The 22,907-nt window shown below is 37.6% G+C and overlaps 1 protein-coding gene across 1 annotated transcript in view; it reads right to left on the bottom strand.

Annotated features, from left to right (window-relative positions):
- Window positions 1-22,907, bottom strand: part of PHTF2 (putative homeodomain transcription factor 2) — a 67,637-nt gene that overhangs the window by 40,681 nt on the left and 4,049 nt on the right. The window contains exon 2 of the mRNA XM_082311055.1: window positions 11,276-11,352. Within this exon, the coding sequence (XP_082167181.1) occupies window positions 11,276-11,320 (45 nt within the window). The 5' untranslated portion in view covers window positions 11,321-11,352. The remainder of the gene's footprint in view (window positions 1-11,275; window positions 11,353-22,907) is intronic.

The raw sequence follows: 22,907 nt of genomic DNA, 5'->3' as shown, positions 1-22,907 counted from the left end.
ACGCATTCTCAAATTTAAATAATATTTCCCATTCACAAGACCTAAGCACCCAAACTATTTCTATAGTTTGCTACCTTAAAACTCTGAAAAAAATAATCTACTGGCTTTTTGGTAATAATAATAAATACTTTGCATGTCTCATTTAGAAAAAAAAATGTAAACTGTGGAAAATAATTAGGGAGTCAGGCACTGTGCTGGGCAGAATTAAGCAATTGCTACAATTGAAGTAATTAAACCAAAGGAAGTTTAAGAGCTAACTCCACCTGGATAACAGCCAGCAATTAAAAAGTCAGTATCTTGAATAACCACTCCACCCAGACATTTATATCTAATTGTTCTGGCTTTTTCTCTAAATACATTTTAAATGAAATTTCAGGCCTTCCTGTTTTTCATGAAATTTACTGTGAAGAGCCCTGAGTGAGCTTTTTGTGCTGGATAATATTGTCTTCCCCTCGTCACTTCCAAAAAAGATTTCTTTCTACAAACACAGAAGAGGGTATGTAAGTCTGTCTCCCTCTCGATTATGCAAGGAACAAATGCAGAAGGAAGCCTTTGTGCCAATAAAGCTGTAAAGCAAACTCTGTATTCCTAATTCCATTCATAGCTGAAACTGGTGTAGAGTTGAAAAAGTCTTTAAGAGAGCATTCTTCTTTCGTACAAAAACCAGACCGTTTGTTAAAGGAATTCTGGGAAATACAGATCCCAGAAGACATCTGAGGCAAGGCAGTTGACCGATTTAAAATTTGACTTAATTATATTTTCCTACAAACACGTCTTCTCCCTCAAGGCTAGGTAGCAGCTTCTGTCTCCACAAAAAGACAAGAAGTAGGGATTTTGCCATTCACATTCTTCTTTTAACACTGCCCCATAAAGCTGTTCTTCCAGCAGGCGGTAAAACGAGAGAGCCAAAACAACTTTAAGGGAGATGGTCTTTTACAACTGTTTTATTAGACAAGTGGGTCGGGCCAATCATTTCTGATCAACTTTAATTATTAAAATCTGAGCACAGGGCTACGAAGTAAAGGCATACCGTTGCAAACTGAAAAGAGTTAAAGGGATAATTACAGACAGCAAGTATCATTACAATCTCTCACAATTTTTTTTATTTTTTTAATCTACCTAATTTCACCTCCTTGTGTTTTAAGAAAGTTTTAGAAGTCCTTTAGGGAGCAGGCGTACGTGCTCAGCACATCAAATTTAGACCTGATAATTTCCCTTCTCTCCATCTGCATAAGCATCCCTCTATACTTCTCTTGCAAGTGTATCAGAAGGAAACACATGAAAACAAAGGCATCGTTATAAAGTAGTATACTGGCAACTTCCTTTCCCACATTAAACAAAAATGGGTAGAACTAGTGTTACTGAAACAAGGCAAGCAAAAAACATAGGCATTAATTTTTTTTCGTCTCTACCTTATGTCAGGCAAACACATTTACAGTTCGTGAAACATATCTTGCAGAATTCACTGAAAAGTGTTTTTCATTGACAACAAGTTAAATTATAACATGTAATGATTACCAGAGATGCTAGACATCTGTATGAATTAAATTCAAGAACGTAATTCGTGAATGAATTCAAGAATGTAAGTTAATACTAGCAAACCTTCCCAGTTTTAAATTATTGAGGGCACCAGTCAATTCCATCTTCAAAGAGTTTTGATTTACAAGTATTTGCATCTAAATTATGTTTTGTGTTAAATCTAACTATTAAGTTGTCAAATGTTTGCATGTAGGCTCTAGCTCTTGGCTACTCATGCAATTCTTTAAAATTGTACATACCTGCAGGACACTGAAAAGAAGTCTAGCATCTAGCAATGCCAAAGAAATTAAGCTCTAAAGGCAAATAAAATGAAGGAATAACCTTCTAGAGATAAGATCATTCAAGCTTCCAACCTGAAGCATTTAAATATATACAAGACTTGATCAAAGCAAGCTTTCCCTCAATATGCAACCGTCCCCAGGGCTCCTCCACAGGTGTTCGAGCTTTCTGTGCCTAGAACTGTTAGGCCAACACGATGACCCCAATCAGCTCAAATACCTATAGACTCCTGAACCCACCACCTCTACCTGGAGTCTCATCCATTATAGCTGCAAGTTCTGCAGTATCCTTCAAAGAATTAAAGTACAAAATACAAGGGTCCAAAAATTGTCCCATTTTTAAGTATACAAAAAAAAGTAATGCTTTTCAAATCTGTTCAAGACTTAGTGCAAGACTGTTTGTATAATAGCTTGTCACTGATATTTTCAATCCATCAGTCCAGTCTACAACTGGCAATAGACATTTTTTTTAGCAAACTATACATGACAATATCCCAATTTTAATCTGATTTACCAAAGAAATTTATTCTAATTTAATTTATAAAATATCTAATCAAAAAGAATCTGAAATTTGCATTCTATAGCATTTATTTATTTATTAAGATTTGGCAGAAAACAAATTAACAAAAAAAAAATCTCCCTTGACCTTTTTTAAATTACGTGTTAATTCAAGTTAGATAATGAGCCTATCTTATCATTTCTAAATGTAACTTTCGTCACCAAGCATCAACAGCAACACAACCCTGTTGTAGGAAACTTGTCAGTAATATGTTACAGATATAAAAAAACCTGTGGCATAACCTACCTGTAGCAGAACTAGATAAACTAGCAGATGTTATTTGATACACATTTAGTTTAAATCATGCATCCCAGGCTTCCTCAATGCCAAGATTCTATCCAGTCTATCCAAATAAATACCTCTAAAATGTTTAGTTCTCAAGACACTGTGCCTTAACACACACCAAGTAAAGAAGATGAAAGGAATTCTGTTCCTTTATGTACTTGCAGAATTAACAACCATTCTTTGAGTAGCTATTAAAATTTTCAGCTTATAAGGCATTACATGCAAAGACTGAAAATCTGTTAGTCTTCTTTCACAATGGAAAAGTGGGGGTTTAGCATCCTAAATTAACTAAGCGTAATAAACTTCCAAATACGTTTTCTAGGGGAAAAAAAAGTTTCCTCACAAGTAATTAATTGTCCAAAAAAATTATTAACTTGTATGTGACTTGGCATGGGATATTAAGCTATATAATTACACATTTGACAAAACCAAACTAAACTCACCTGATAAAGTGAGCTCTTTACTGAAAGATTAAGTAAATTTGAGATCCTTTTTAAGTGCAGACTCCTCATAACGTTTTCTGTTTTTAAGAGATGTGCACCTCTTGAAATTACCTAAAATAATTGCACTTACTCCTTCCCAATCAAATATCTCAGAAAGCATTTGATCACATTTTTTTATATATCTAAAATCTGTTTAGCACCTGTACAGTTTGGTTTTATAACATTAATAGCAATTAGCCTAAGTAAAAAGTTAAGCTATTGAAAACACAGCCAATTTTTACTTCAAATAAAGCCCAGTGCGAAGGGTTTCTGCACTGCGTAATATTTCTTCCCAGTGTCTTTCTCGTAACAAGCCATATGTGCATCAAGATTGAATTTGAGCTTTGTGAATGACACTGATATTCACTTTAAGCTAATGTAGGGATGGTATCAACCTGTAGCCCAATACTCACAAGGCCTTCTGATTCTAATGGAAACGATCAATATTTCAGGAGACATTTATAATTTATAACCAAGCAGACTAGCAAAGATAATCCTAAGAATACATAGTATTTCCCGCTGGATCTTAAAACTTTAATGTTTATCAATAATGAAACCTGCATGCTAAGCTTTGCTCTTTAAAACCTCTAAACACTTTTACAAGAAACATCACAATAGTATTACAAACCTAAAAGATACAAGATACAGAGCTTGGAAAATAAAAAACAAAGTTGCTTTCTTGGACTGTCTACAAGGAAATTAATAGTTTAACACCTTATTAAAATATTTAGTGTTAAAATATTAGCTAATATGCTTTATTAACAATTACAATCCAACATACTTTAAAAAACTGTATTATTTTATGTACCAATTTTAATATTAAGATATCGATATATAATTTCTACACATGTAATATTAATTTTAAAAATATCTTTTAAAATGCTTCATATTTAGTTTTTGTTTAAGTATACAGTTTCAGATATTAGACAAATCCTTTCTTGTTTTCTCAAAACTCAGAACAGGATTATTAAAAGTTATTTTAAATCCCATTTTATTTTTTACATGAACTGATCCCCTTTGCAGCAAAGGCAATAATCTAGTAGCTCAGCAGTATAACAATCTCTGTTGGAGTAGGATGGTTTTTTTTTTCAGGATGTTTTTCATTTTCAAGGGTGGTGAGGTTTTTTCAATTTTGTTTTTGGTGGGTATGTGGACAGGACAAGCTAAGCTAAGACAAACTTAGCTAATAAACCACAGATAGAAATCACTATATAATAGTTGTACACTGTCTGCTAATAGCGAAGAGTTTCGTAACTTTTAGTCAAATGGAGAAGGACAATGAAGGGATTAAAGCTGTATATCCTAGGGTGCAGAGCTTTGGATTTATGACTGCCTAATTGTTACCTCTGATTACTAAAAAATTCTGGGATTCCCCTCCCTTCTCCCTGTTCAGCCCCAGAGGGAGACATGAAACCAACTATTTAGAGTAAAATGAAGCAATTCAAAACTTTAAGAATTATTTATTCTTAACTGTTTGAATTGTCAGCTGATGACCTGCTTAAATTCTGGCAATAACTGCAACAGCACTGGACTTACAGCCATTTCACTGAACAGTAATCTTATCAAAGCTTACTTCAAAGATACCGTCCCTTTCGGAGTACAATACTACATAATTAAATATTTATCAACTATGTATTAGTAGTTTTTCTGTATCATTCTTTACAGATTAATTCTTGGTAACATCAGTCAGCACTACTTATTGCCATGAGTAATGATTTACAGATTTTAGCATATCTTTACTAAAAGCACGAAACATCTTTTTTCATCACACAATTAAACAGAAAGGAGAATTATATACATAAGAATAGTTAGAAACAGCTTGCAGGTTAAACTAAATGAGAGTACAGGAATAACCAACACCTACTCTAAGCCATTTCCTAGTGACACGAACTGGACACTAGGGGTAACTTCAGGTACCATTTCTTTGGCTTAAGTGGACTACAGAGCAAAACCTAAAAAGAAGCACAAACTGAATGAGATTCCATCTCTGTCATTAATCACAATTAAGCACAATCCCTTATGATAACGTTTACCCATCTTCAAATTTCACACTAAAGCCGTCACAGAATCACACAGGTCGGAACCTCTGCGGGTCATCTAACCCAGCCTCCTGAGCAAAGCAGGGCCAGTTACAGCAGGTCGCTCAAGGACTTATCCAGCAGAGATCCAAACATCTCTGAAGATCGGGCATTTCACAGCCTCTCTGGGGTCCTGTCTCAATGCTTGGCAAACCTCATGTTAAACATTTTCATCCTTATATCTAATCAGAATTTCCCAAACTTCAACTTGTGTTTACCGCCTCTTGTGCAATCCCTGTGCACCCCTGAGAAGAGCCTGGCTCCATCCTCTCCACGCCTCCACAGTGGTAGCTGTGATAGCATTAAGCTCTGCCCTGTGCCCTCTCTTCTCCAGACTGAGCAAACCAAGATCTCTGACTCTTTGTACATCATCACATGCTTCAGCCCCATAACAATCTTGGTGGCCCCCCGCTGGGCTTGCCAAGGCATGCCAACGCCTTTCTTGTGCCAGACAGCCCAAAGCCAGACACAGCACCGTGGATGCTGTCTCACATGAGCTGAACAGAGGGGAATAATCCCTTCCCCTGACCCACTGGCTACACTGTTGGACAGCCCAGTTACTCTCCAAATGTTAAGGATTTAAGACCTCTGCAACACTTTTTTTTTTCCCCTTAATGATTATATACTTGCATAAAACAAAGCAGCCTCAAGACATAACTGGGAAAAGAAAACTGCTCTGACAGCCTCATTATTCAGTATAATTCCCTGAAGACCACTGAAAATACAGCAATTCTACCAGCATTGTAACTAGGATTTTAAAACAGCACTGCCCTTACGCCCCGATCATCTCCACTTCCCATGGCACGCTTTCCTTGTGCCAGCACATTCATCTGGGTGGCTGAAAGATCAATCAGATCACTCGGGAAGAGAAAAGAAAATGGTAGGTTATAGTTTCACAAGGCATAATGAAACTATTCAAGAATCAGAGAATCCCTCTCAAGACAGGGATTTCAGCTCTTCGCTCTCCCCCCCCCCCCCCCCCCCCATTAGATAGGTTCAGCTCCTTATATATTCACAGTCTTAGTTTTAACCAGATTAGTCCCCTGACCAAATTCACCAGCTAAGTGCGTGAAAGTCTGCGGGAAGGCAAAGCAGGCACGGGAGCCAACAGGCAGGTGAAATGCAAGCCTGTGTCGCTCAGCCACAGTGCCAATTTTTGAGTGATCTTTTGCACAAGACTCAGAAACTTGAGTTTTGTCTCAGTGAAACAAGGTGCTGAAGGCAGTCCCCACCATTTGGTTAGATGACAACTTGAGTACTGGATCCCAGCACTACGTGAAAGGAAACTCTTCTAAATATACTTTTTCTTCCTCAGTGCTTTCACAAATAGCCACCTCCAACACTTGTCAAGTTTTGGCACTTGAAGGCGGACCTTTGTGAACTGATGCAGTTTCAGCATCCAAAGTTTTAGGTAATATAGCCATACAGCCTGACCGTTTGGCAAAAAATGGCTTCGATGCCAGGGTCACCAATGCATCACGTGAATTCAGCGCCAAGAAGGAAATCACGTGGTTTCAGGCAGTGACATGATTTTAGTTCTACCTCCTCTTTTATTACCTTGGCAAGTATAATCTTGGACTAATGAGCTGTAAAACACTGAATATTACAGATCTTAAAGCAATGCAATTAGAACTCTAATTTTGCCCTTTAAAGCCACGAGAGAGAAAACATCTCATTTGTTTTATTGTGCCCTTTAACAGCCGTACCCAAAGGACACGCGAAAGAGCGGAAAGCTGCATTGGCAGAGTTAACTGATATACAATCAGGTGCGGGATTCGGGTTCAATTCATTACATTTCATTTTGCCTTCCCCTACAACCATCCCCAAGAGAAGGAACAACATAATTATCTCCCGCAATATTATCAACAAATTTGTATAAAGTCCCCCATTTTAGCAGCCAGGCTTCTGTGAGGACTGAAAATCAGGAAGTTGTTAAGGTAAATTTACGTATAGTCTTCAAACTGGAAACCAGACCAAAAATTGCACGTCTGCTATTATGCGTAACACTTGAAAGCATTATAAGAAATTAACGCAAAAGCTTAAGTTACAAGCAATACAAGCAACATTTTAGATTATTACCAATTTTATTATTTTTAACATCCGTTACTGTTACCGAGGCAATACTTCAAGTATGCATAAAGTATCAGCATCAGAAAGGTACGCCATCAGATACTGATACTGTTTAAAATAATTGCTGGGGTGTCAGATTTTTTCAGAGGAAATATTATGATGAGTTTCTCCACAAAATTCATCGATTACAAATCTGAAGCAAGTTCCATATTCTGGTAAATACACATAATCCTAAGGATATTAACTAACAAAGTGCATGTATGTGAATATTAGCTCAGTAGCTGTCTGGGACCCAAGTAATGAACCATTCCAGAGAGCGATGCAGACGCCCCTGCCACACCCTTTTATTGCAAGAACCAGGGCAGCAGAAAGTGTTGAAAACACGCTCGGCAAACCCCGTCTGACACACGAATATCTCAGCATTGCACTCCCCAGTGCATCCAGAAACACAGCAGAGGTTTAATTTATTTTGCTTTCTACAGAGCAAACCTGTATCTAGCAGGATTTATCTGTTCAGATTTCATGCCTTGCAAAAGTATTTGTACCAGCTGGGAAACACAAGCTATCATTGGAAGCAGTAAAGCTATGTCCATGCAGTCTTATATCTCAAATAAGAAGCTGGTATAATACACCATCTGAAATCTTACAATCCAACTTAAAATAACTAAGAATTGATTACTGTATTTTTACAAGACAGTAATCAAGAGCTCCGATGCACTAAAAGTAGAGTAAATCTATTGCAACAACAACAACGCTTACATAATACAAGGTCTGACCTTTTAAACGATTAAGCGCATTACTAAATCATCCTCACGTGAGGAGCTCAATTTCAGACAATAGTATGAGTCATATGAGTAAACTTGGTGTTTGGAAAACTTGCCTAAAGTAGGGTTGGAAGAGCTCAATTGCTTAACTCTTTCCATTAAAGAAATATAAAAATGCCTTACTTTTGAGAAACCAACAGACCTTTGAAACTCAGTGGAGAGAGACATAAATACATCAAAAAATACATCCAAAAAATACATTAAAAGTGAAAACAAAGAAACACAAGGAGCAATTCATATGTTCAATATTTCTTATGCAGCCTCCACCTACTCAAATATATTTTTCTTCTTTATGTATGACTATAAATATCAGAAGTTCTTCATGTTCTTTTTTAGGGCATTCATACACCAATTCATTAATCTGAAAATACCTCCCCAAAATAACCCTTTATTTTCCTCATTTTATCATATAGGCAAGTTATACCAATTTGATCAATACTGACTGCAACCCTGGGTCTCTCTGGCTCCAGGAACAATGTTTTACTGCCAGAATGTGCTAAGTTTCAATTTCAATGTGAAACTTTCAATTTCAGTTACTGTTGTGAGGAATCAGCACACCTAAAAAGCAAGGTAAGTGGGACAACTTTAACAACTCTGAAATGAAAACTGAAAGCAACTACCAGTTCACAGAGTTCAGTATTCTGGTATTACAAGCAATCACATAATAGAAATGTATCAGAAAGGACAAAAAAATGTCTGGTATCCACTAACCACTACCATAGCTCTTCCTGATCCCCAATTCTAAATCTTTGGTGCAAACAACAAATCCATGGGGAAAAAAAATACTGTGCCATGTAAGAAATTTAAATAAATAAATAAATAAATAAGATCAAGGATATGGGTGAAAGAGCCTAGACACTCCCAGGAAAGGATCACACATCACACTACAAAGTTAAAAAACCCCTTGGGGTTATCAGCCTGATCCAGGAGAACCTTCAATAAATGGGACCTCAGAAATAACAATCTAATTAGCACGAACATTGGCATGAGATGCAACATTTCTGCAGTGCAGCCGTTTGTTCCAAAATAAGACTCCACTTCCTCATACTAAAAGAAGCAAAGCCTTCTCATTTGGCAGACCCCAGTCCACATGCGGATTTCAATTAAGTTTTGTTCACACCATGGAAAACATTGACATCTGCTTTATGCAAGATCTTATCCCTCCTGAAGATAGCCCAGTCTCCAATGAAGTAACAGGAGTCACTTCATCACAACTCCTTGCCATAAAGGCAGCATGCAACTGCTGGCCAAGGAAACCTCTGTAAAAGCCTACAGAGACTTACAGCAGAAACGTTGTTGTTGCTATGAATGAAATAGATGGAAACATGTGCGAAATCGCTGGAAAAAACAACAGAACAAGGGTTAAAAGAAGGACCTGTACTGATAATGAGTAACCCTGTTAGGAGCAGAGTCCTGGGAAAAGTAAAATTGAGGAATGGGTTGTTTATGTCAAGACCAGAAGGCCTGCCCTCTGTAAGATCACAGCACAGTGACTCATCAGCAGAAGATCCTGCCTTCCTAACATCAGGAGGATGGAAAGTTGGAGCATATCACATATGGCATTCCTTTTCCTGTATGACCAACAGAAAAACGGACATGTATTGGCGGGGAGGGGAGAGAAAAACAGATAACAAGCATGAACTTCACTTAAGATTTACAGAAACTTCAGACTCTTCCTTGCATCAAAGGGCCATTTACATATAAAGCTGAATACTATAAAAGATCTGTCCAAAGACTAGTTCATCATCACCAATGAAAATTCCTCAGAAACGTGATGAGGATCTGATAGCCAGCATCTCTTGCATTGCACAAAAGAGGTCCTGGCCAGACCAAACATGCACACAACTTGGTGCCTGTAAGAATTATCGGTATGACAGCGTGAGTGAATTAAATTGATGAGCAAATGAGCGGAAGTGGGTAAAATCAGCATCACTTTCCCCTTCCATAAGATCCTGCACCGAATTTTGTTACACTAAATCTTCTACAAGTCACGCTCCAAATCTTTAAAAAATGGGATTGGACCTGCAATCAAGAAACGGTTCAAAACGACAGTGTAATTCCACGGATACTTTTACAAAAATACTTTTTGTAAAGCTTAAATAAGAAGGGAGGGAGTACACAGTGCAAAAACAAACAAAAAATCCTCATTAAAATTCTGAATTATTTTCAATTTTTTAATACTTAATTGAATGTTTGGTATAAATTGAGTCAGCAAAATTCATTTTTCTGCTTTTCCAACTGTACCTTTAATTCACAGTGTAAAGATCTCAGCAAAACCTACCAGTACTGTCTTATTTCTAGAAGTTAACCAGAATTTCTGTTTTGAAGACCGTTGCCATCATTCTCCTAAGGCCAAGATGCATCCTCTCAAAAAGACAGCCATAGGCTCAAGGAAAACAATAACTCAGAGAAACATACTAAATCATGGAGAGCCAAGAAAAAAAAAATTATCATCACATCTCATTTATATCTTAGTAAAGAAGCACATCTCAAAATTTAGCAAATTTTTCAGCTTTTTAAAAGCAATTTAACTGAATAAGCCAACTGGCATACTAATGTCAAGAGGATATGATGATTTGAAATTGTCTAAATAATAAATTAGAAAGAGACATCAATATTTCTATGTGCAAACATGAATCAAAAGATAACAGTATCAGGTGATACTGTAACTATGTATCTCCAAATGACATCTTTTTTGTCTCCCTCCCTCAATTTTTTCTTTCTAATTAACTTCTAAAAAGCCCTAGCCTATCTCTTTTGGGTAAATATTACACAATTCCTTGTTAGTGACAGAAAATAGGTTTCAATTCTTACTTTCTACTTAAATACAAGGATTCACTTATGTGCTGTAGAAGCAACATTCTCCTGTACATTAATTAACATTCTACTAAGAACAAAAATTTTCTTTCCTTTTTTTCCATAGCACAAGTAGCCAAGGGAGCGAGAAGTTTTCAACAGAAACAAAAAGCTATTCCATTTCATTAGATACAGTCACTAAATATTTATTTACTTTTGGAAGAAAAGTTTCAAGCTACTCACTCTCACACAATGCTAACAAATAATGCAGACGTATTTTATATTTATTATACTTTACACATAAAACACAGTGAGCCAACTTTTGTTTTTTTAAAGCCACCATAAAAACAAATAGAAAGCTTACCTTCTTCTGGTACCAAACTATAGCATCAGTTACTTTGGACGCCATTTATTCCACTGAATTCACACAGTCATTTTAGGCTGTTAACAGAAAAAGACAGAACTTTACTTCCACCTTCCCTACAAAGGCCAACATAGGGAATGCAGAAACACTCCCGTACCTGCAAAGCGCTGAACAGCTATGTTTACTTTACACCTCGCCTCATTACTATCTTAGTAACAGTTTGGGTTTTCTCCTCTAAGTAAACAAGAAACTACAAATCTGCTGCTACAGGACATCAGAAGCCTCAGTTTTGTCCATCCTTCCCAGTAGAACACAGGTGGCACAGAGATAATCTGTTATTGTCTCATGAGAACCTCACAAGAGTTATATTACACACAGCATTTTTCTTCTGATAAATTAAGCAACCTATAGTTATTACCACAGCACAGTATTCTGAAGTCCAAGAATAATTGTGTTATAAAATGCAAGAAAATTTCATACAGACTATTAGATATTTTTGGAGGAAAAAAAAAAAATCAGTGCCAGTACTCCACTAATTATAAAATTAATACGCTCATGAAAACAGTAGACTAAAACTAAGTCAAAAGGAGAAAAACAAGGAAGAGGGGTATATTTGTTTTAATGGTAGCAAATAGCAGTAGCATTAGTTCATCTTTGATGTCACCGTCATTAGTTTCAATGTGGGGGGGCGGGAAACAACTTTCAGCCTACATAAAACATTCCTACCTTGAAAATGAATTTTAAAAGTTTTCTTTCATGTAATCAGTCAGCCAGAGTTAGTTCAGAAAAAAACAGTAAGAATAAAGAAAATAAACATAAAAAGCGTTCAGATTTAGAATTACTGTCTTGCTACAAAATTGCATATATTCTCTGGTACTGGACATTCTGTAAAATCAAAGGAAAGTTCAGGTGAGAATTACAGAATGGTTTCCAGCTATTTTGTTACAATATGCAAGTTCTTTCAGATATGAATGTATTATCATTAAAACCATACTAAAATATTTCACAAATAGATTACTTCAGATATTAACAGATTAATAACAGTTAAATTAGTTTAGTACCTACATTTCAAACTGTTAATTAAGGCAGGAAGCAGCCAGTGGAAGAAAAGAAGCAAAAAGGAATTGAAAAACCTGTTAAAATATTTGCCAAAAAATCTGAATACTTTTGTGTTTAATAATCTTTCATCTCACTGATTCCCTTTAAAAATATATGTATGTAAACAAATATGCCATACTCAAGCCCAGTTAAAAAAAAAAAATTCAGTGGGGCACACCATACTACATGTGACCTTTTAACATTAGTTGGTAAAAGCTTAAGTTTTCAGCTCCACCTAATATTCAGCATCCTTCCTACCTTTTACAAGAAGTTTAAGAATGTTATTTTTATATAACTGCACCAAGTATTTAACATGCAAGGAAATTCTTATTTTATTCTGTAAAGCTACAAATTCCTAACAAATTATGCAAAAGGCTTCAAAAAAGTTAGTATATGTAACTTCAAAATATTAAACAAATTTTCCAAACGTACTATCTGAGCGATTCCAGGATCAAGCATAATTGGTAAAAATCGACACAAGAAGATCTCTTAAAAAAAACTTCGCAAACACAGTTTCACAGAATGGTTGCAGTTGGCAGGGACCTCTGGAGGTTGCCCGGTCCAATCCCCCTGCTCAAGCAGGGCCACCTACAGCAGGTTGCCCAGGCCCTTGTCCAGATGGCTTCTGAGTATCGCCAAGGAGGGAGACTCCACCACCTCTCTGGGCAACCTGTGCCAGCGCTCAGTCACCCTCACAATAAAAAAGTGTTTCCTGATGTTCAGATGAAATCTCCTGTGTTTCAGTTTGTGCCCGTTGCCTCTGGTCCTGTCCCTGGGCACCACTGGAAAGGGCCTGGCTCTGTCCTCTGTGCACCCTCCCTCCAGGTATTCATGGACATGGATAAGATCCCCCTTCCCTTCTCCAGGCTGAACAGTCCCAGCTCTCTCAGCCTTCCCTCACAGGAGAGGTGCTCCAGTCCCTTCGCTCTCTCTGTGGCCCTTCGTTGGACTCTCTCCAGTCTGTCTGTGTCTCTCTTGTACTGGGGAGCCCAGAACTGGACCCAGCACCCCAGGTGTGCCCTCACCAGTGGCGAGGAGGAGGAGTGGTAGTTTAGCCCCCAAACACCAAACCATGCATCAAGCATTCTTCCAAGATTGATCTCTCTCAGCAAAAAAACGTGATTAATGGGTGTATTTCTGACAAAAATATCACACATCATAACATTGTCAATATCAACAATATTGCACCTTATATTTCTTCATTAAAAGGAAACAAGAATTATTAATCTGTAGGCAGTTTTTATAGTGAAAGATTAAAGGTGATCTTTGTCTTTAAAACAGAGAAAAAGATAAGACATTTGTTTACAGCATTTGCACAGATAAGAAAGGCAAAGAATACAGTGTCCAACAGGTGGGATGGAAACTGAAACCATGCAATAAATTAAAATCAAAGTGTCTTTATGAAATGCCTGAGACTCGTGACACTTTATTATACATTGTTCATCACCAAAAAATTCAGTTGGTTTTTTTTAAAAAAAAAGCAGAGATTAGATTACCTGATCATAACAGCTCACAAATACTCCCTCTACAAAAGCCCTATCAACACTACAATCTTCCAAGACATTTCTCAGAAAGAAAAGATGACCCTCTGAAAGGCTCAGTTCTGCACTGACACTCATTTATTCAGTCTTGCCTGACTTATGTATGGATGCACTTGTATTTTACCCAGTGCATTACTTTAAAGACACTGTATTTAAAAAGTTTGGATATGTATCATATACACTATAGTACAAACCTTCAACAAATAGATTGAAATAGAAATCCTGAGGATTTCTAGTAAAGATAATGCCATACATTTTCATGCTTCACAGAGCTTTTTCAAAAAAGAGAAATCAAATACTGAAAAGGAACTATATTTAAGATTTCTAATAGTGTAACTCCAGCATCCTTTAGACAGCTTCAGATAAAATTACAACACAATGCAAAGAAATGTTTCTGAGAGAGCTTAGACAGTCATTAACAAATTTCAGAAATATCAGGACACTGACTTTTGGTGCAACTGAGCAAACGAACACTGCAATTTTTCCACTGTTGTTAATATCATCGTGTAAGTCACATCAAGTCAGTTAAAGCTGGCAGCTATGACTGTGTCAACATCTGTAATCGTTTCTGACCTATTTGTTTCAGATAATAGTAGCAGTTTTTCTAAGAGCAACTATCAGTTATTAAGAATTCATTGGCACAATAAATATAAAAATATTTCTATCACATAAAGCATGGAGCCCAACAGAGACTTTGATATAACCTGGCATATTGCATAGACTGGTTACCCTTCTTTCTCACCCATATGAAGCTTAAAATAGGATTTGCTTTCTTGTCTGAAAACCTGTTTAAGTAAACTTAAATTTAAAATAATTTGCTATGCTGGACTATAGACTCAAAGCGACATAAAACCCTTAGCCGTACATAGCCTCCACACATAACGTGACCGACATCGCAGTCACAGCAAAAGCCGTTCCGCTGCTCACGGAGGTGCCGATGCAGGAAAGATGCCATGCAGATTTTGATCACAGCTGCACCCCTCGCCTTCCCCTCCTTTGTGAACTCATCTTGGAGGATCTTTAACTCTTTCTCATTTCTCTTCCAACATCCTCTCTCACACACAATATACCCTGCTTCCTACCACCATAATTACAGGATGAGGAAAAGGTTGGAGAAACTCATACTGGCAGTAAAGAACTAGCTGCTGAACCTGCACAGAAACCTTTCCTTCAACAGCTACATTAACTTCATCTCTCTCTCTCTCTCTCTCCAAGGTCAATGATTTTTCAGGGAACCAATGCTAACTTATGAATCCAAGACTTCCAACTGTGTCAAATATGGCTAAAATTGGACAAGTCATTTTAAAGGCAGCAACCATTTTTGCAGTAGTTTGCCAATTCACTCAAAAATCCTTTGCCTCGAGAAACAATTACATCACAAAACTATAAACCAAGTATAATCAAGTAATTTTATTACTAATTTGTTTGATTTCTATCAACAAACCTGCTAGTTAGATTATCCATGTTTTTTATATTTTTAGGAAACTCTCTACATTAAATCCTCCATAGAGTCTAGTTTGGTGGTGTATAAAGTGTATTTGCATACACATTTGCATACACAAATGCAATGCTGATGCTTACAAAAGGAAATATGAAAAAATCCTGTGATGGATGTCTCAAAAGACTTTAACAGAGTTTGGTGTGTGAAGTAAAAATACCTCTACAAGGAAATATCATGTGCTTTCTTCAAGAGATATACAACAATTTCTGAGACAGCACTGAAATAAAAGATGCAAAGGTTCGTTTAATTATTTCTGGACAGTGTTTCTACTTGCAGGAGCTGGGATTTGTCTGTGTTTTTTTGGTTTTGGGGGTTTTTTTGTTTGGGTTTTTTTGGTTTGGTTTGTTTTTTGAGACAGTATGAGTTTGATACACTTGGCCTGAAGCTAACTTATCTGGATGAAAAATGGATCATAACAATTCAAGGCTCTTCAGCTGCAGCCCTGGCTCTGACTCTGCATCTGCCCACAGCTCACTGAACACCTAGACAGCAGACTAAGTATTGCGACAACTTCAGAACTCTGCATGTTCGTTACAAGTTAGTATGTTATTCAGCTGACAGTTTGTATTGATATTGATCCTGAAGGCAGACCACGTAAGCTGGGCTCTAAGGCACATCAGTACCCAATGGGTAAAGTGCACAAATCAAACCAGCTGACAGACGTCCACGGGCACAAGAGAGCACTGCCTGTTCTGCCTTGTTCTCCCACCCTCTCCGGATCTAGCCCTTTGCTTCATGTGCTGCGTTGAATACCTGCATCTGGGACAGGGACCAGCTTTTGCACTCAGGTGTACAATGTCCTGTGCAGAGTAACTGCAGCAAGATTAACTTAATCTTAACTAGTTGGAGACTTAAGAGCAACACAAAAAATACTCCCAACTTCAGAGATTAGACAGAACATACAAATGAAAAGCTTGATCACAACATCTCTGTGACATTCAACAGAGCCGCTCATTACATTTCCATCAAACTCACAGTTAATACTATGAATAACAAGCAACGCTTTTTGATCAAAACTTCATTACTTCCGTAAAACTAAAAATAGATGACTACCTGGTTTTGTGGGGTTTCTTAGCTACTTCTTTTCCATTTCAGGGCATAATCATATTCCATTTTAAGTAAGTACACACTACACCTTCCAATCACATGAGTTTTTCGAAAGCCACAGAAATCTATATTTAGATGTCTTCAGGTAGTTCAATGCTTGTTCAAGCAGTGCAGTGCTTATTGTGTAAGACAGGATTAGATACTACACTACAGATTTAAATAAATTCAAAGTAAGTATATTTAAAGATTTTGCTCATATCCACGGGTTTTGGCAACCCAAGTCAGACATAAATGCATACATTTCTAAATGACAGTCTACAGAAAATAAAATCTATTCTGAACTCTGACAGAATTCCAGAATAAAATTGTGCTCCTCATAGTGACGAAGGCAAAAAAATGACAATTTTTGGAAGAATACACAAGTCTAAGCAGTGTCAACTAGCAAAAGGACATAATTAAAAATACAACACAAGCAAGGAAGCACAGGCAAATAGTTGCTTTCCTTGCCTGTAAACACTGTGAATCACTAAGTATTTCAAGGAACCTTTATAACAATCCTAACCTGAATGGTCAGGATACCATCCAGCTGTTGAGTCAAGACCTGAATGTGCTTCTCAACTCATTATGATCATGGAATGATGAAGTTGGCATGTTCACTAGACATCATTAGGAGTAAAACTGCAGAGCTGTGGCATTTGTCTCAAATGTTTTTTTAAAACGCCATTGATTTTATTACCTTCAGAAGAACTTCTCTTAGCAGCAAATTAAAGGCAGTTTTAAAAAAGTTACCGCATAAAGCCATGAGAATACTAGAACTTGGTTTCAACTGCTTTCCACAATAGAACTGTTTTACCATTACGTCAGATCCTCCATATCACAGATTCACAATCACAGGCATAATTTCACAAAGATTTCCTAGTATGAAGAGTAAGAAGAGACAATGAATCAGAATTGAATACCCTATGGCCTAAACTACTGATTTTGTAGCAAAATTTGTATCACACAAACTGACTTAAAAGTAAAACGTTATACCTGCTGATGCACAGATAGAAAATAACTTTAATGAGAAAAAACCCCTCACTTTCCAGGTTCGACATCAAAATAGAAGTTAAGATTATCATCAAATTGTTCACATAATTTGATATTTTAAGTTAATTTTAAATGACCCTAACAGCTTAGTGATATTAGGCATCCACTGTTGATTGATTGAAAAGCTGCTTCTGCCATGACGAAACAAACCAACACAGGTATCAATGTGATGCAGATACACCACTAAAACTTACCGGGAGTCATCCTTCCTACACTCAAGTCCATGGGAGTTCTGCCACTGCCACCAAGAACAGGATTAAACCCTTGAAGCAGTGTTTCAAAAGACACACTCTTTTTGTGTGCATTACAAACAAACCATTAAACCTACATTTCCTTTTTTAAAAGGAACATCAAATACTATATAATGCACCCAGTGTTCTGTTTAAGTACTTTATCTATGCATCGCTGTTCTGAAAACAGCATTTCAGAATTGCAAATTGTATACAAGCAAATGAGAAACTTGTCGCTTCCAGGTTCACAGCTTTCAGTGGAAGTTTTATCACGTTCCTTTCAGCTATCCTTAAGAAAATCTGAAGCAGCCAAAGGGAAGGAAAAAAGTAAAATAAAATTAAAAAATCAGACACTGCTAACCTAAGGACCATATCCAGTAGCCAGAATGAAAAGTACTCTTGCTGCCATGCCAGCCACGGCCCCCCCAGGTTGTTGCCTTGCAATCCAAGGTCATGATAGTTTGTAAATAAAAAGGAATTAACATACTTGTTATCCCAAAGGAACAGCATGACAGTTTGTAAATAAAAAGGAATTAACATACTTGCTTTCCCTAAAGAACACCAACAACTCTGCTAAATCTGGATACGAGCATTCCTAAGACGCTGCTCTTGAAGAGAATGCATTTTCAAACTTCGTGCTTCACTCTATCTCGAAAAAACCCAAAAATACACACACACCCCCCCCAACAAAAACCCAATCACCCCCAAACAACTGGTGAAAAACACATTGAACATCCGTTGATACCTGTTTGGGGAGTTTTGTTATTTGTTTGAGGAGTTTATCAGGCCAACAACAGCAACAATAAAACATGAATCAGACCCTATGCTGGCTGCTGTGTATCAAGCCCTGTTCTTTATGAACACAGACGTACCAAACATGATATACCATGACACATACAGACACTTGGCAGCATGTCCATACCTGCCTGTGCCTCCAGTAAGATGGCAGTTACTGAAAAACAGATACTTTCTCAGGCCTCTCTATTTTGCCCACAAACCACGGTATCTGATCCCGTTTCTGTCACTGCATATTTATTCTTCCTTATAAGCTCATGCCCGTTACGCCCTTTATCACTTACCATCCCAAGCAGGAAGCTCTCACAGTTGCAGCTGCAGCACAGAGCACGCAGCGAGAATCAGTTTTCAAATTCTGATGGGAAGTAGGCTCGACTTAACCATCTTCACTTCCACAGTAAAAACGCCAATATCTGAAGAACAAACTAGCAAGGAAGTACCACAGAAAATAACTGTCTCCCAAGGAATACTTGTTTTTCCAGTGAATTACACAACTGTCTGAAATAGTAGCAAAATGTTGAGCATCAGGATTTCTGAGATTTATTTCAGGTTCTGGGAAAAGAACATTGCGTGCAGTTGTTGCAACTGCTGTAGCGTAGCCATTTCTGGAATCTATGCCCCCAGCCTTAAGGTCTGTGCAAATTTCCTAACTTTGTTACATAACTGGTTTCTGTTCATGGCTCCATTTGAAGTGACAGGACACAATTTCATAGTTACTTGTAAAAATAGGGGGGAAAGACTCTGTACTGAGAAGTCCATGATTCTACAGCTCTCAAAATTTACTCCTGAGCCTGCTGCAGTGTTTATTAATTAGCAAAAAAGCTCCTAACATTTAAACATATTCTACGTTTAATGAAGTGGAAAAAATTCAGGCCCTTAAAGGGGACTATAATCAAGCTAATTTTGCCTCTTATTTTCTATAAGAGATGTTAGGGTGACAAATTCCCATTAATCCAAATGCAGTAATTGCTGCCAGCATGCTAGATCTACAAGCCAAGATATTTCTGAAAATGCTGCATCTTTAAAAAAAACAATAAATAAATCACAGTATATGGTCAATCTCAAGTTCTGCTCTTTTTAATTCCTGGTTTTTGTACTTAATACTACACACATACATACGTATCCCATTAAACATATTTACAATCTTATAATGAGAAATCCCTGAAATATTGCGTGTATACATCTGCTTTTAGACCTGTAACAACCTAATTAAGGAATAGAATTTCTATAAATACTATGTTTTTCATTTGTATACACATTCTTCTTAACAAACGCTCAAAAAAACCCACCAAACAAACCCAAAATACAGTGGTCACCTTGAAATAAAATGCTATGCTCCTCTTCTCCTCCTTGGGATTCTAAACACAACAGTAATTTCCTGCAACAATAAATCTTGCTCACTGAAAATACTGACTTAGTGTTTAGGAAGACGTGTTTATCTGTCACCAGGCAAAGCACAGCAGAGTTGTGGCTTCTCGATGAGTACAGTCAGGAAGTCGAAAACCACTCCTAAATGACCAAGTTTGCATCATGTTCTACAAATAGTTATCCAGCAAGTTTCTGAAGCAGCTGAGCTGTCAGAAAAAGCTGCAGTCTCTTGTAACAGCCACTGTTCTGTAGGAACATAGCAGCAAATGCTGAGCCTGTATTTTTTAAAAAGTCTCTGGAGCGATCCAAGCAAGGAATTGCAGGGTAACAAGCCTTACATGTGTATCTGGCAAGCTCCTCAAAACAATCATTAAAAATAGAACACCATTATACCTGAAAGACTATCTGATAGGGTCTAATCAGCAGTTTCTGCAAAGGAAGATCATGTCTTAGTCTATCAGTATTTCTGAACATGTCAAACTACCTGATAAACAAGAGCAAGTGATAAAACATATGTGGACTTTCAAAGAGCCTTTGGAAGGATGTCAAAGACTTCTAAATAGACTGCTGTTTGTGAAAAGCAAATATTGCCACAGATCAAAAAACAGCCGGAAAATTGAACAAAATTTTGAAGTCAATATTCTTCATTGCAATAGGCTAATTGGAAAATAAAGATTAATAGCAGCATCCAGTCTGAATAGAATGGCCTATTTGTTGCCTGCTCAGGTGCCTAGAAGCTCCTTGGATCGCACACGGCTGGTCTGCTAGCTCTTCCATTCAGGGTCAGTCCAAGGCAAAGTGCACACAAATCCTAGGGAGCTCATCTGGGAACACCCCTTCTCCTTCACACAGGAGCATCCTGATCCCAAAACTAAACTCAGACTAAATCTTCCTAGTCTGCTTTCTTTATGTTCCTCTAACTTTCACCTACCTGAACACCCTGTAGCGACACAGCAGGCATTCAGGGTCTCATTGAGTATATGCATGCCCGGGTGGCTAGCTCTTTCTGGAGGTTTGACATTAAAGTCGCTCAGGACGAGTGCAGCCAGAAATCGTGACTTCCAACTTTCTAAGTATGCTAAACATTAGACTTTTACAAGAAAGATGAACACAGACACTCATCACACCACTGCTTCACCAGGCGCTGACAGCTAATGTTAGCTTACAAATAAATAGCGATGCCCCACATTCCTGCTCTTTCCAGGAGCTCTTAAGAGGGAATTTTCAGCAGAAGAAACCACTCACTAAAGACACGTAAGGTCCACAGAGCCAATGGAGAAGGTCAGGGTGGCCCAGTAACGCTTCACAACTGTTTTAACCACTCTAAACCAGTATTACCACAGTCCACCCTCCTCCACAGTCACCAGCTTCCATCCCTCTTTTTACCAGCATTCAAGGCCATTGCACAGGAGACAGTTTCAACAATCTGACTACTATTACTAAGTAAATGAGCAGTTTTCACCTAAATTAGCTCCACAGATCTACAGATCGCAGAACAAGATAAGCACTAACGCCGTTGTCCGTAGTGAGGCAGCTCTGACCTAAGCCAACTTGAACACTCCGGATCTCCACCTGTAAGCCTTCAGAAGTAACATTAACAGAGTTAATCTGGAATAATTAACTGTTTCCCCTCTCCTCCTCCCCCTCTTTAGACCAGTAGCCTAAAGTTTTTATGAAGTACTGCCTAAGTTCAGTCCTTAAAAGGTGTGAGCTGAGCCCTGCCCTATTATTTCAAACCTCAAGCTTCTGTAAATAGGTCCAGCAGTGCTCACTATATTCATTTTTTCTACATCAGAGAAGAAAACCTGAAGTATTAACATCTCTAGATGACAATTAATCTTACATTATCAAAGCTTAAGTAGATGGATCAACTTTAACAATGAATAGGCAACATAAACAGAATTTAGTATCAATAATGGAAATGATATCTATGGGGGAGGCGGGCAGGGAGTGAACTATGTACACCACACAAAGTTTTAAAATCAGGTATCTCAAATCTGGAAAGGAAATTTGGCAGCTCAGTGAGCTCTTCCATTCAATACCCTATGGTCAGAAGAACACAGAGACACCTGAATAAAAGAGGAATGACAAGGAAAACACTGCAGTACAGCTCTGTTGATCAGTTGTGCAATCTGACCTGAAATGCATGTATTTTATTTGAAGAAGAATATTAAAATAATGAGGGAGGGGGAAGTGCTCTGAGAAAGGCTATGAATTATCAACCACTTGAAAGACTCTCCTGTTGAGACAGGCAAGTATGAACAGAAAAATAAGGAATCATAAATTAAATGAGACTTTAAGAAATATACAGAAAATATAGTCAAGAAAACAACAGCTTCCAATAATACAGGGAACTTCATTCATTAACCGAGCTTAGAGGATAGCAAAGCCAAACTTTTAACAGAGAAATATTATATTACAACACATAATTAGACTGTTAAACTCAGTACCACAGGAAGTCACTGAAGCCAAGATTTTACTCTGATTCAAAAAGAAAGCAGCTATTTAAACACACAATAATAAGAAAAAAATAAACAGGCAGCTGAGGGAATCTCAAGCTTCATGACCCAGAATGCAAGAAAACATCCAAAGAGATCACCGGGCTGTACTTGGCCATACAAACTCTCTACCTAACCCGACTCCACAACGGCCAGTAGCCAGTATCAAGGAAAGCGTATGAGCAACGTGACAAGCGTAGAACAAACTGTCCCTTAAGACAGCTGAACACGAAGAGCATTTAGCTGCCAGGCTGGCATCTGCCAACCACCTAACCCCCAAAAGCATCTGGCACTGGCCAACTTCCAAAATGCAAGGCTTGCATGACTTCATATTTGATGCTATATTGCTTTAATTTCTTCTCCCACTTTGCAATTGTATTTTATTTCTTAAGAACAAGAACCACAAATGTATTTGCAAACAGGAGTTCAATCCAATGCTTGGACTCATTCCAGGAAGCCATCCAG

The sequence above is a fragment of the Platalea leucorodia genome (assembly GCF_965183815.1).
Source record: "Platalea leucorodia genome assembly, chromosome: 4".
Classification (NCBI taxonomy): Eukaryota; Metazoa; Chordata; class Aves; order Pelecaniformes; family Threskiornithidae; genus Platalea; species Platalea leucorodia.
This window is presented reverse-complemented; position numbering and strand designations above follow the sequence as displayed.